This window comes from Serinus canaria, chromosome 26 (genome assembly GCF_022539315.1).
Source record: "Serinus canaria isolate serCan28SL12 chromosome 26, serCan2020, whole genome shotgun sequence".
Taxonomy (NCBI): Eukaryota; Metazoa; Chordata; class Aves; order Passeriformes; family Fringillidae; genus Serinus; species Serinus canaria.
In genome coordinates this window covers 6421408-6435143 of record NC_066339.1, presented here as the reverse complement: position 1 = coordinate 6435143, position 13736 = coordinate 6421408, and the positions used below count along the sequence as shown (strand labels likewise).

At 43.4% G+C, this 13736-nt stretch overlaps 1 protein-coding gene across 10 annotated transcripts in view; it reads right to left on the bottom strand.

Annotated features, from left to right (window-relative positions):
* Positions 1–729: 729 nt before the first annotated feature.
* LRIG2 (leucine rich repeats and immunoglobulin like domains 2) overlaps positions 730–13736 on the bottom strand; it is a 43316-nt gene continuing 30309 nt past the window's right edge. For 8 of the 10 annotated variants that reach the window (XM_050985431.1, XM_050985436.1, XM_050985429.1 and 5 more), the window contains 10 exons: positions 13640–13720; positions 12747–12818; positions 12539–12607; positions 10928–11091; positions 9363–9683; positions 8112–8393; positions 6398–6847; positions 5776–5925; positions 4613–4894; positions 730–3725 (listed from right to left, as the gene is read on the bottom strand). In XM_050985431.1, coding sequence (XP_050841388.1) covers positions 3499–3725; positions 4613–4894; positions 5776–5925; positions 6398–6847; positions 8112–8393; positions 9363–9683; positions 10928–11091; positions 12539–12607; positions 12747–12818; positions 13640–13720 — 2098 coding nt within the window. In that variant the 3' untranslated portion in view covers positions 730–3498. Of the gene's footprint in view, positions 4229–4612; positions 4895–5775; positions 5926–6397; positions 6848–8111; positions 8394–9362; positions 9684–10927; positions 11092–12538; positions 12608–12746; positions 12819–13639; positions 13721–13736 lie in introns of all 10 variants that reach the window. The other 2 variants (XR_007780208.1, XM_050985432.1) reach the window with 2 other exon arrangements.

Genomic DNA, 13736 nt, shown 5'->3' with positions numbered 1-13736 from the left:
AAGAATTTCTTCCTCATATCTACTCTATATCTTCCCTCATCAGCTTAAGGCCTTTCCCCTTGTCCTGACACTGCATGCCCTTGTGCAAAGTCCTTCAGAGTAACATGGAGGTCAGTGTGCCTAGGGTGGGGGGAACTCGTGGGAGCTCTTCTCCCTGGGTGTAAACATCTCTGTCAGCAGGAGTCAGGGATGAAGCAGCTGCAGGAGCTCAAGTTAACCTGGGAAAAGCTAGTTGGTGCTGAGATCTGGGAACAAGTACAAGAGTGAAGAACACAGGGCAGAGCACAGGAAAACAAAGGTGATTAATCATCAGAACATGAACCAGCAGAAGAATGCAGGGGGAGAGGGAGCTATTCAAAGGAATAAGAAGCTCATGCTGGTTTTCAGGGGGGATTGGGCTAGCAGCACCTCCTGCATTTGGCAGGTGGAAAATGCTCCCAACTTGTGCCGACAGTGCATTGCGGGAAAGAAAATCCTTTTCAGAGAATCCAAAGAGCAGGAGGGCAACATTAGAAAAGCAGGAGAAAAGTGGGGAGCACAGTGATCTGCAAGGCTTCTGGTCCAGAGTTAACACTACCACGGAAGAACCGCCCCTCCTCCATTTTCCAAAAAGGGTACAGGTACTTCCTGCAGGAAAACTGAAATGAGAATCACAGAATCAGAGAACGGTTGAGATGGAAACACCCTCTGGAGGTCACCTTGTCCAAATCTCAGAGTCCCAGAACCACATCCAGTTGGCAAAGTTTAATTTTCAGAGACGGAAAAAACCAGAGTAAATACTATAGGACAAAATATAATTATTCAATTTGCAAACTAACAGAGTTACACTGAATGCTCAATGTATACAGCATTTTACTGTTTGGACGTATGTTACAATGGACAAACATATATTACAGATGCTATACAAAATATACATTCTGCTGTGAAAAAAATATAAATAGACAATAGGAAATAGTAAGAGGGAACAGAAGCAGCTTTGCTCTTGCTGCTTCTGACCCCTCTCAGTTCCTGTACTGGTAGTGCTTTGGCATTGATTGAGGCAATTGCTTGTTTTTACTGAAAAAAGAAAGGCCACTCTGTCCCTCTGCAAAGGGGAAACAAGACACCTAATTTGCTCCTCCAAGTCTACCGAAGAAGTTTTTCCACAGTGCAGCAAAGTGTCACCTACTCACAAGCATCAGCTATTTACAACCAGCTTATGGACTTTAAATGCTCATGGAAGGATGTAAATGTCTTAATTCAGGATTCAGCTTTTATAGGCCACTCTCTCACAGAAATCAGAGCAGCTTTAGCTGCACTCTCTGACAGCCAGCACAGTCCTGGTACAGCCAGCAGGGATTTTAAAGCCCTGATCCAGGACAAGCAGGTCTCACCCACCTTGCTCCAGGGAGCTGTACCCCAAGTACTCTCAAGGGTCTGGACGATGCCAGCTGCACTGTGACAGATCTGCGTGAGCTCAGCTCCTACAAAGCGAGAGAGGAATGAAAGAAATAGGAACAAGCATTTGCCAAACAGCGATGAGAGAGCAGCAGCAGGGATGTGGTTTTCCCACTGCTGGGAATCACGGATGCCAGTAGCACCTTGTCCAGTAGCCTGAGTGACTACTGGCTGAGACAGCAGCCCAAAATGATAAGGCTTTGCTGCTGCTGCAGTTTCATGGCATGACCTTTTTCACCTGGATTTAAACTGACAGTGCTGGTCCCTGCAGCAGGGAGCACGTTGGAGTCAGAATAAATGCTGTCTGGGAAGGAAAAGTCTGGAGGAAATAAAACCAGAAAGAAATTAACTGATAATTTATCTTTTTTTTTTTTTTTAATAAGGATTTCACCTGTCAGAATCCCAAAATTTACACACCTGTGTTCCTCTCTATTTTACTCAAAGGTCAAGGACAATTGCATCCCCTTCTCATTAAAGCTGCTGCCTACAAAAGCAGTCATGCTGGCTTTGAGAGCATGGGAAGAGGCCTTAAAAATATTTACTCATTTGCAATGATTTGACCATTATTCCTGTCCAAAGAGCCATGGGAAAAGCATCATTAGTCCCAGTGTTTCCCCACTCATTTTCTCAAATACTTCACCACAGCCTCTGAATTCCGCTGTGATTCTGCACGACTAGACCTGACAATTGAGTCGCAAACCTTTCAGTCCAGGAATGGATCAATGGGAATTCTTACATACCTACAACTGAGCTGGGCCAAAAACCATCCCTGAGGAGTCTTTTAAACATCTTCTACAAAAAGGGGCATTTCCCCCCAAAAAGAACAACTTCCCAGAAAGTCTTTATAATGTCATTTGTCTTCCACATTTTCTCAGGCACATCTCACTGAAACTATGGAGTCTGAGCTTCCTCTGTGTCAGCAAGATCTTGCAGTAGTGAGGGGTTCCCTGCATTGTATCATTTCTCACCTGTCAAATATTTAAAGATTTTGACCACACCAAGATTTAAGGGAAGTATTAGTTCAACAATGTAGCCTGATATTTTGCAACAGAAAAGGACCAGTGTTTTAAACTCCATATGCCTTTGGCTATGCAGAAGAAATAAGTATTCATCAAGTGCTCTCTCAATTTACCTCATGCTTTTCATCACCACATTCTTTTTAAAAGTTCACTTAACTGCCAGCTAGGAAACATACGGAGACCCTCTCAGCAGATACAAAACAAAGGGGTTTTTTATAGATAAAAGCTTAGATAAACCCTGAAATTCTGCTACTGTCATGAAATGGATCAGCTTGCAGCCAGGTCAGCCAGGCACGCAGTTGTAGGCAACAATGAAATTCATCAATATCACAGTTCTACCGCATATCTATAAGTAAATGCACCTTTCAAAACAAAGACAGCTCTATTCCCCCACAAACAAGCTTTCAATCCCCCCAAGCTCCCCATATGGCTTGATATGCAGCTGTCAAGACTAACAGTATGATACATACTTTGGCATAATAAAAAATAATTTACATTACAGTCAACACATTTATATGCTTAGTGTATACAAAATATTTATAAATGCGAGTTTATTTACAACTGGAGTCCATTATTCCTAGAAGAAAACAAGCCCCAAATTTAGACTAGCAACAGACACCTGCCAACAGTCTAAGGAAGGAAAAGCTGGCCAAGAGTATTACGCTTACAGTTCCAGGGGGAATTCCATGAGGAGGCCCTGATGGTTTGTTTCCAAAGCAGACAAAACACCGTGAAATAGCTACACATGCTCTTGAGAGCTTTCCAAAACATGTACCACCACAAAGACTGCTTCCAGCATCACACAATCCGTGTTTTAATGCTATATTTGTAGATAGCACTAATTTTCCATGTGTTCTCTGGTGCACATTCCCATTTTTAATGGAAAAATTGCAGAAAAAAGGGAATGTGCCATCTCCTTCAAGAGAGTCTGACTCTTAGTACTTGCAGACACATACACAAGCATCTTTGGCCTTGAGGTTAGTACTGAGGTAGTAAATACAGTCAGTCGATGTGGATTTGCTTTCAAGGCTTTGCGAGAGTTTTATGTGGTTTCACTTTGGTCATGAATGTTCCGTGTCCTGTTAAAATCAAAACTCTCCTCCTGCAGCCTGTGGCAGGGCCTGGGTGATGCCTGGTCCCGGCCACTGCTGGCGACACCATCGCTCCGGAGCGGCTGCGGGGCCTCGTGGGCCAATGGATGGTGCAGGAACTGTGGGTGAGAGCAAGCCAGGTCTTTGCTGCCTCCCCAAAGAGGAACCTGGAAGGGCTCTGAGGGAGAAAAATTAGATGATGAACAGAAGCAAGTTCATGGAATAAAGAAAATCCTAAGTTGGAAGGGACCCTCAAGGATCATTGAGTCCCACTCCTGGCCCTGCATAGGCACCCCAACAAATTCCACCCTGTACCTGAAGAGGGTTGTCCAAACACTCTTTGAGCTCTGGCAGCCTTGAGGTCATGCCCATTCCCTGAGGAGCCTGGGCAGTGCATGACCACCCTCTGGAGGAAGGACCTTTTCCTGACACCCAATCCAAACCACCCCTGACACAGCTCCAGCTGCTCCTTCAGGTGCTGTCACAGCTCACAAAGAGCAGAGATCAATCACACTCAGATTTTAAAAAGATTTGAGCTCTGTGACTTGGCAATTACAATCCTTCTGAGATGATTTTCTCTGGTTTTGAGAATATATTTTACTAGATGGTCTCCTTTTCCAGCAATCTCTTACAGTAACCAGGAATACACAGAGCTTCAGTGTGAATTTTTTAAAAGGTGATCTGGAAGACAGTCAACAGAAAAATAACCAATTAAGGGAGTTCTATGAACTTCAGGCCAGCTCAAACAGAAATGCTGTTGTGAAGCTCTAACTTTTGGTTAATACATGTCCTTGAATTATAAGCAAATGCTCACATTCCACAAACTTAAACCTGCAAATTAAGAAATTCTATCTTTTTAACATCACCCTCTTTAATCTCAAGTACTGGATGCAAGCTGTTGCTTGCTAATGCAACATGGGCATTTGGAGAACAAGTGGTTAATAAATGTGAGTTGTTTCACAAACTACCAGCACTTGAAGCTGCGTGTCAATAACGAAGGGCAGCATAACCAAAGTGAAAATTATCAGAGACTACAAAGCAACAAAAGGAAAAGTGGACACTCACCAATAATCTGCTGGGAAGAGATTTTCTTATCACTTTTTTTGTCATGGTTGGTAAGGAAGACAGGCACATCTCTGTCTGCTAAGAGATCACCCAGAGCACTGGTTTCATTCTGGGTGTGTGCTGTGTACATTTCCTTGGGCATCTGCACCATGAGATTTGGGAGGGTTTGATCCAGTGGGTCCTCCTCAGTGATGAAGGCATAGGGACAGTACTCTCGGGTCCGGGAGTAGATGTTGGCATTGTCATAACAATCTGAGCAGATCACTAATGGTGCTGCACCACCTGATGAACACAATGGAAAAACAGAATACTCTCAAAAAGGATGAGGATGCCAGATTTCCATAGGCTATATGTCCTGGTATGATCATTTATTACAGCAGCACAGATTGAAGTGTCTTTTTACAGTTAAGGGAGTAACGGAGTACTCGGCTTGAGAGGTCACATGAGAAACCCCCCAAGGTTCCCCCATCCAAATTCTCCACAGCAGTCCCCTTCTGAAGCTAACCAGGGGAACCATAGACATGTTCCCCTATTTCATGGGCAAAAAAGTTCAATGCAGGTGCAGCCAAGCTTGGACATCAAGGTGAAAGAGCCTAGGGATTAAACTGGGATACCTGCCCACATCCATCTTGGACCTGACTTGCCCCTGCATGCCCACACACATCAGAGCTGATGATAAACTGGTCACTTAGATGAGCTGCTTCTCAACTCCTTCCTGATATAGACTCTGTTGCAGTGGGACTGGGCTGGAAGGACCATGGACAGGTGTGAAAAATTTGCACTGAGGATCAATTTTCAAGCCAGCCTATAACAAGTGAAGAGTCCTCAGCATTTTGATGACAAAGAAAGCTCAAAAATCTCTGAAATCTCTGTAAGCTCAGTGACATGAACATCCAGAAAATTGTCCAAACAAGGTAGGGAAATAGTGCAGACCCTTTAGTTATAACTGTAACAAACCAACCAGCCAACCTTATACCAAGGACAGGAGTCACAGCTAGTCAGCTTCCAAGAAAAATCTATTTCCACCTCCTCTGCATGGGCTCTTGAGATGCCAAAGGAAAGAAACAAGATAAAGATCTATCTTGACACTTAAGCTGTGAGGATGAGACTGTGCATTGGCATCCTGATGAGACACTGGCAACACACCTGAGGCCTCTGCTTACCGTCTGTGCCTTTGTGCATGTAGCTGCCAGCTGGAGGCATCAGCTGCTGATGGCTCCCTGCCTCCAAATTACTGTAGCCTTCCTGAGGCTCAGACAGTGTTCCTTGGGAGGACAGGTAGCTAGGAATGTCAGCAGGTAGGTTCATCTCCTCTGCAAGGCAGGATTAACATTGGCAACATTAAATAGTGTGAAGATTTCAAGGTATTACCAGCACTATTCCCACATTAACAAGAATACCTACATGCAAGTTGAAATTCTGGGTATCTTTTTTCTACCTCAGTAATTACAAATCCAGACAGCCAGTTCAAAGATGACAGGGCCAGAAAGAAACTGTACACCTATTATTCCAAGCCCTGAAAACATTTCTAAATTTATTCAAATACCTACTTCCAAACTTTACTGTTTTCCCTCAATGTAGGGCAAACCTAGTGTATAAGGAATAGAATTAGCACACTTCTGGTATTTAAAAGAATTTCTAAAATGGAGGAATTTGAGCAAAACCCTGAAGGGATTTTAGAAGGAAATCTTCAGTTCTTTAATCTTTTCCATTTGTAACAAATCCAGAAATTTCAAGTGTTTTGGACTAAAAACAGGACCAGAGACTGTTGATTTGACATTTAACCTGTGTTAGTGATGCTGTAGTCTTCATTCTTTCTCCTCATGTGGTAGATGACGATAACCCACACCAAGGACGTTCCCACCACACAACACACAACAACGATAATCACGATCCCTACTGTTGTCCAGCCGTCCTCTTCATGGACAATGGCACTCTGGGAAGAATCACAGTTGGGGGAAGCCAGGACATTTAGGTAAATATGGCCACGCTCAGTGCCTAGTGTGTTGGACATGATGCACGTGTACTTCCCAGCATCCTCCAGTCCTGCATCCACTATGATGAGGAGCTGATTTGCTGCAGCGAAGAAATGCCGCTCGGTGACTGTCAAGGGACCGTCGTCCTTGGTCCAGTTGAGGCGAGGGGCAGGACTGCCACCAGCTATGCACTGCAGGACAGCCGTTTCACCTCGGGTCACTGTCCTGTCCTCCAGAGGCCTCATGAAGGAAGGAGTTTCTGGGACAAAAAGTGAAATTGTAAGATAACTTTAAAGAATCATGGAATCCTATAATGGTTTGGATTGGAAGGGACGTCAAAGATCATCCTCTCCCATCCCCTGCCATAGAGAGGGACAGGGGATGGGAGAGGATGATCTTTGATGACCTTCCACTGGACCAAGTTGCTCCAAGCCCCATCCAAGTATCTCGAGCACTTCCAGAGATGGGACAGATGCAGTTGCTTTGGGAAACCTGTGCCAGTCCAATTCTAAATTTGCCCATAATGTTAAGAGTCAGTGTTTTCAAAAAATGCTCTGGAAGGAACTGACCTTCCATTATTACTCAGCATAGTTTACAGGATAGATCAGCTTGGAAGGGACATTAGTGGGTCATCTGGTCCTACCTCCCTGCTCAAGCAGGGTTATGCCAGAGTACACAGGACAGGATTGCATCCAGGAACATCTCCAGTGAGGGAGACTCCACGCTGGGCAGCCTGTTCCTGCACAGTAAAGAAGTTCTTCCTCACATTCATGCAGAGCTTGCTGTGCATCAGTTTCTGCCCATGGCCTCCTGTCCCATTGCTGAGCAGCACCAAGCACAGCCAGGTCCGTCCTCTGACCCCTCCCTGCAGACACGGACACACATTGATGAGGGCTCCTGTTATCAGCCATCTTTTCTCAAGGTTGATCAAGTCCAGTTCCATAAGCCTTTCATAGAATCATGAAATCATTTAGGTTGGAAATGGCCTCTAAGATTATCAAGTCCAACCATTCACCATTTCGTTGTAAGAGTATGCTCCAGTCCCATCATCATCTCTGGACTTGCTCCAGGGACTCTGCATCCCTCTTGTCCTGAGGAGCTCAGAACTGGACAGAGCACTCCAGATGTGCCTCAATAGGGCTGAGCAGAGGGGCAGAATCACCTCCCTGACCTACTGGCAATGCTCTTTCTCATGCATCCCAAGATCCCACTGATCTTTTTTGTGGCAATTTTATTACCTGTGACAAAATTTGCTATAAAGCAACACAAATTACTTGCCTGATCTACACTGCTGGACTAAGATTTGCCCCTCAGCTCCCTGCAAAGATCACACTAACTCCAACTCCACCAGGCAGCTCTGCAACTCAGGTTCTAAAGCTTCACTGTGTAAACAGCACACCAAGTGCTGCTCTTTGTGTTTTAACTTCATTCTCCACCATTTCAACTTGCTCCTTATAGCCAAGCTACACTTCCACTGCAGATGTGCAGGGATCCATCTGCCAGCACAGGCCAATTATACTTACCCAGCACAGTCAGGGTAGCATTGGCTGAGAGTCCCCCTGCGATGTTGTGGGCCATGCAGCTGTAGATCCCCATGTCTTCCATCTTCACATTTGCAATGAAGAACACATCGTCCTCAGGCATTACGTGCATTCTCCTCTCTCTTGCAGCAGGGAAGTCTGTGCCACCATCTTTCTGCCAGGAGATCTGTGGGGGGGGGTGGCCCTCAGCAGCACACTCCAGCCGGGCCATGGCCCCGGTGCGGATAGTGAGATCCATGGGAGTTTTCAGGAAAGAAGGGAGCTCTGGAACAAAGGGGACATCAATTCAGCATTTTCATTATCAGGTAAAATGCAGCAAAAGCTCCACAACAGAAAGGAAATTTGAAAACATATCTGAAACACTCTGTAAGAGAGAGCAACAGATTCTTCTGAAGAACTGCACAAATTTTCAGTGGTTATTTCTAAGAGCCTTTCTCCCAAAATTTAAATACAGTATCTACGGTGTTCATAGAATCACAGAATGCTTTGGGTTGGAAGAGACCCTTAAGACAATTCATGCCCAAGGACACCTTCCACTCTCCCAGCTTGCTCCAAGCCCTGTCCAGCCTGGCCTTGAAATCTTAAAGGGATGGGGCAGCTGCTCTGGGCAACCTGTGCCAACCCCACAGGGAGAAATTTCTTCCTAATATCCAATGCAAACATACTCTCAGTTTAAAGCAATTCAGTTCCTTAAAGATGATGCGAAGAAGATGATTTCTTATGGGAAGAATCAAGGGAAAAGTCTTTGCCACATTTTTCTTCTCTGCTAACAGGGAAGGTATGCTTCCATCTCGCCACCTCTGCTCTGAGGTACTGTGGAGACCAGTGGTCTGCTGACTGATGTAAACATTGTCTTCTTACCTCCCCCCTTTCCTCAAAATAAACAGAATCATGATGGCTAAAAATAATAAAAAAAAAGACTTCACTTTTGACTTTTCAGAGTTTTTACCACTTATTTTCTCATGAGTCTTCCCCAGTTTTGCAAACATGTGGGAAAAGTGCTGAGTTCTGAGGAGACAGTAGAGGGAGCTTTTAGTTTAAAGAATTCCACCTCCAATTAATGAGATGAACAACTAATTGTGTTCCAATAAATCATAGGAGATAAAAGCTACTTTCAAAAAAGCAAACAGAGGCTTTTCATCCACCAAAAAAAAAAAAATCACAGACTTGTAGCTACTTAAATGGAGTTTTAGGTTCACAGTGTTTTCTCCTTTTTTTATCATTACCGCTTACCATTGACAGTCAGCTTGGCTTTGTTGGAATAATTGGAGCCAAAGTGATTGGTGACAATGCACTGGTATTTCCCTTCATCCGTGAAATTCACGTTGAAGAGGTGCAGGACGGTGGTGTATTCCAGCATCTCCCCACTTTGCTGCTGGTAGCTGGCAAAGTTCTCAACGTCAGCATCATAGAGGACCTCGCTGTCTTTGCGCCAGGCCGTGGCCATGGGCGAGTCACTGCTGCTCACAGCAGTGCACATCAGGGTCACATTTGTGCCTCGCAGGGCCACCGTAGTCTCTGGGTGGACTCTGATCTGTGGTTTAGGGAAATTATCTGAAAAGAAAAGCATGAAGATCAGCTAGTTTCCTCTTAAACTTGAATTAATATTGCAAGAAAACTCACTCAAAAGAGAATGTAAACAACCCCAAAACTTTGGGCACAGATGCCCTGCTTGAGGGGCACAAATTAGGCTATTTTGATCTGGAAATCAAGCTGTGAAAGAGGCAGAAGAATCAGCATTGAAAACAATCAGTGTAGAAATGCAGTGCTGAGCAGCCCTGCCTTTTGTCCAACTTCTGAAACTTGCTATATTTAGATCACACTCAAAAATCCTGCTCAGCTGAAAAGCCAGACCATTTTATGAAGGACTGAGACTTACTTTCAGATAGTTTACATACCCTGAAGAGCCTTGAAGTTCTACCAGCACAAAGCATAACAAGCTGGAACTTCACTAACTCATCCCCTTCAATGCAACTGATTTCCATATCCATAAATTCAACAAAGACACTCCCACAGACACATGCAGAGCTCTGTCAGATGCCACCATGGTGGTACTGGAGTGGAGAAGTGGGTGAGTGCACCTAACATGATTACTATTGTAGGCTCTGCCACCAAAGCAATGAAAGAATTGCACATACACAAATAACTGTTATAAATTTGCTTACCAGGAAAAGGAAACATCAGGCCTGCCACAGGCTTCATGAAGACTCTGGGCAAAGAGTTTGAGACCACCTTAAACATCACAGTTACAGAGCACCAGAAAATGTGCCAGAGCCTCAACTATTCTAATTTTTGCCCAGAGCTGTGGCTGTCCCATTCCTGGAAGAGCTCGTGGCCAGGATGAGCAGGGCTTGGAGCAACCTGTTCTCATGGAAGGCATTCCTGTTTATGTCAGGGGCAGGAACTGGATGAACTTTAAGATCCCTTCCAACCCAAACTATTTATGATTCTGCAATATTATGCTGGTACGGGCAAGAAGCAGGAAGAAAGTGTTTAACAGACCTTACAAAGTTAAAGGTAGTCATAAGCAGGGAGAATGAAAGCATAATCCATTCTTACTAGTAAGCTCAATAAAAATCAATGCCCAACCGCACTACTCCTTCGGGTTAACTTCAGTGCTCAAACATCACAAAACAGAGCAAAGAGATGCCAAATTAAGCCCCAAACTCACAGCAGACTCAGGGACGTACATGGGCACCATGGCCATGACAATGTACCTCCTCAGAACTGCAGCTTGATTTCAGCTACAAGACTTGTGTTACTGTGCCTTTGTATCAAAGGTCACTAAAAATACAAACCACAAACAAAGTCATCAGGGTCCACACTGAGAAGGCTTTGTCCTGCCAACCACTCAGGGTGAGCACAGCTGACACTGACAGCCTGCAGCAAATGGCTCTCTCTGAGCCACTGGGGCAGCCATTTCAACTGGCAATCACAAAGCAAACTGCTTGTGTTCAACACTCTGCAGAAACAGGGCAAAACAAAAGGGTGAGTGAAGTTTATTTCAAATGCATACACATGATTTCACACAGCAAAGCAACTTAAAGCATACACATACAGACATATCAGATTTACAGTATTATTTAATACCTAGGGGTATTTATCATAAAATCTTGGGTATTTATGCTAGAATCAGTCCCTCTATGTCAGCATTAAAACCTAACATTTAGTTTTAATCCCGGAGAATATAAACTCAAAGTTTCAACTTCTAAAAAAAAAAAAAAATCCCAAAACCACTAAGCCTGTCTTTAAAATTTTCTCATTCCTCTGTAAAGCAATTAAAAGAACATAACATTGCAGCGCAGCTGAGTAGAAGCCTCAATTCTCATTTTAATGCCAGCTGATAAATATTTAAGGCCAAAAGTGATTTGTTTCATACAGATATGAATTGCAGCTCATTTTCTCTGCTCCACAGAACACCTACCAACAGAAAACAATGATGGGTCTCTTCTTTCCTACCATCTGCTTTCAAAGTTTCCTAAGTGTCATTACTCATTCGCTGGAGTGCCAGATGCCACCTCTGAACTGACTTCAAGACATGGGGGCTGAGTTTTGTTTGCCATACTCCAAATACGAGTTTGACTGACTTGAGACTGTCTAGCATCTAACAAGAAGTGATCTGTCCTAAGATGCAGCCAGTCATGGGAGAAAAGAGGCACCAAACAAGCCAGGATTCCATCCTAGTCTTTGCCTGCACATATCAATGACTCATCACTTTTAAAATACATCAGAGAAGGCAAATTTAACACCTGAAATTGTCTCCTTACAGTGGCAGATCTTGCAGACTAAGTCCATCTGGCCAAGGTTAAGTAATGGAGTAACAGGTTTAGACCAGATTACAACAGTCAGAGACTTTATCTCACAGAAAGTACTGCATTACAGTAGTATTAGTCTTGGGTGGGAAGGTCATTTCACATTATACTACTTCAGATGTCTGAAGACCACAAGAGACTCTATGAGCTTAAACATCTGCTGAGCACATAGAAAATCTTGTCTAGTTGTGATTTTTAAAGCCTTTCCCTAGCCCCCAAAAATTGAAAGAAAAACACAGGATTTGCTAATCCCCCTGAGAGATTCCTGATGAATTATTTGTTTTGTTCACTGCCTACATGCAGTGCTGAGCCTGCTGCAAAATCATAGGATACGAAAAGCTTAATGGTTCAGTACTGCAAGAAAAAAGTTAAATCCTCCTAATTGCAAATAAGGAAATGCAGCTGAAGATTTTATCAAACCTTAAATCTAAATATTCTGCTACCAACTTTGAGTTGATACTTTACCAGCATTGCTGCAAATATTTCATGATGAAAGCAGGCACACTTCAGACAACTTCAAAGAACCCTACAATGGCTGAATAATTCTTTTCAAGGTAGGGCTTGCAAAGAATCTCTAAATAATTGTTATTAACTTACAGCTCCTTCAGCTGAGCCTGGGCAAAGGCATTTTCTTGGATGGACATTATTGCATTGTTGCTTAAATCTCTGTAAGTTAAGCAAAGAGCACAATGAGGAGTCAGTGCGATTTCATATGCTGCCTTCAGTTAAATACTTGAAAATCTCACAGAGAACACAAGACTGAAGTTGACAAATAATTAGGAGTTCTACAAATTAAAATACTTACAGCTGTTCAAGTCCTTCGAGACCAGAGAATGCTTTTTTGGTAATTGACTTAATTTGGTTTCCTTGCAAGATTCTGAAAATAAAGGCCCAGAAACCAGTCTGAATGTCAATATGAGTTCACAAACAAGACCCAAAAGTAATACCCTATGATGCTTAATTACACTTTTTTTCTAATTCTAGCTGAGATACAGAACGAAATACTGTTCTTTTTAGCTTAAAGGCTCAACTAATTTTCCTGCGAACAGGGCTTCTTTTCTATTTTCAGCTTAGAGATTTGGCTTAGAAATGTGAAAGAAGATAATTTAAGTCAGAAGGATGAAACAGCAATAAGTAGAACTTGGGAACAAAGCAATAACTTCCTAATACCAACCTGCAACCATCACACAACTTCCCGGACTGCACCCTCACACCAGGCTATTTGTTATAAACAATGTTTGTAACTAGGCAGGATGGAGCTTCCTACAAAACACGTGGCACTGGAGGAAAAGTGCACAGTCTAAGTATCAAGCAGTTTGTTAATGCAATAGTGTTTTGAATTTGCTCAAAAATACTTTGTATTTTGGGGTTGTTTTTTTGATAAGTAGTAACTTTTACCCACACCAAAGAAGCACACGAAATGACAAGCACCACACAGAGGGAGTGAGGTATTCAATAATAAATGCATTGAAATACTTATGCTTAATCTCATCAAACCAGTGCTGTAAGGAACTAAAGTGCTACATGGATCCGATGCTCCTGAACATGGAGCCCAGGACTACATCTTACACACAAGTGAAAACACTGTGAGAAAGTCTTTCTGTCTCATGTCATTGACTGAAAATTACTCAATATTTTGCCCTGACTCTCTCCGCATGCCTGGGAAGTGCTGTTGTTCCCCTAATCTGTAATACATACAGTTTATCCAGCCTGCTGAGTCCCACAAAAGCTTCATTTGCATCTTCTATGGCCCAGGAGATCTCATTGTTCCGCAAGTCCCTGCAGGAGAAGACAT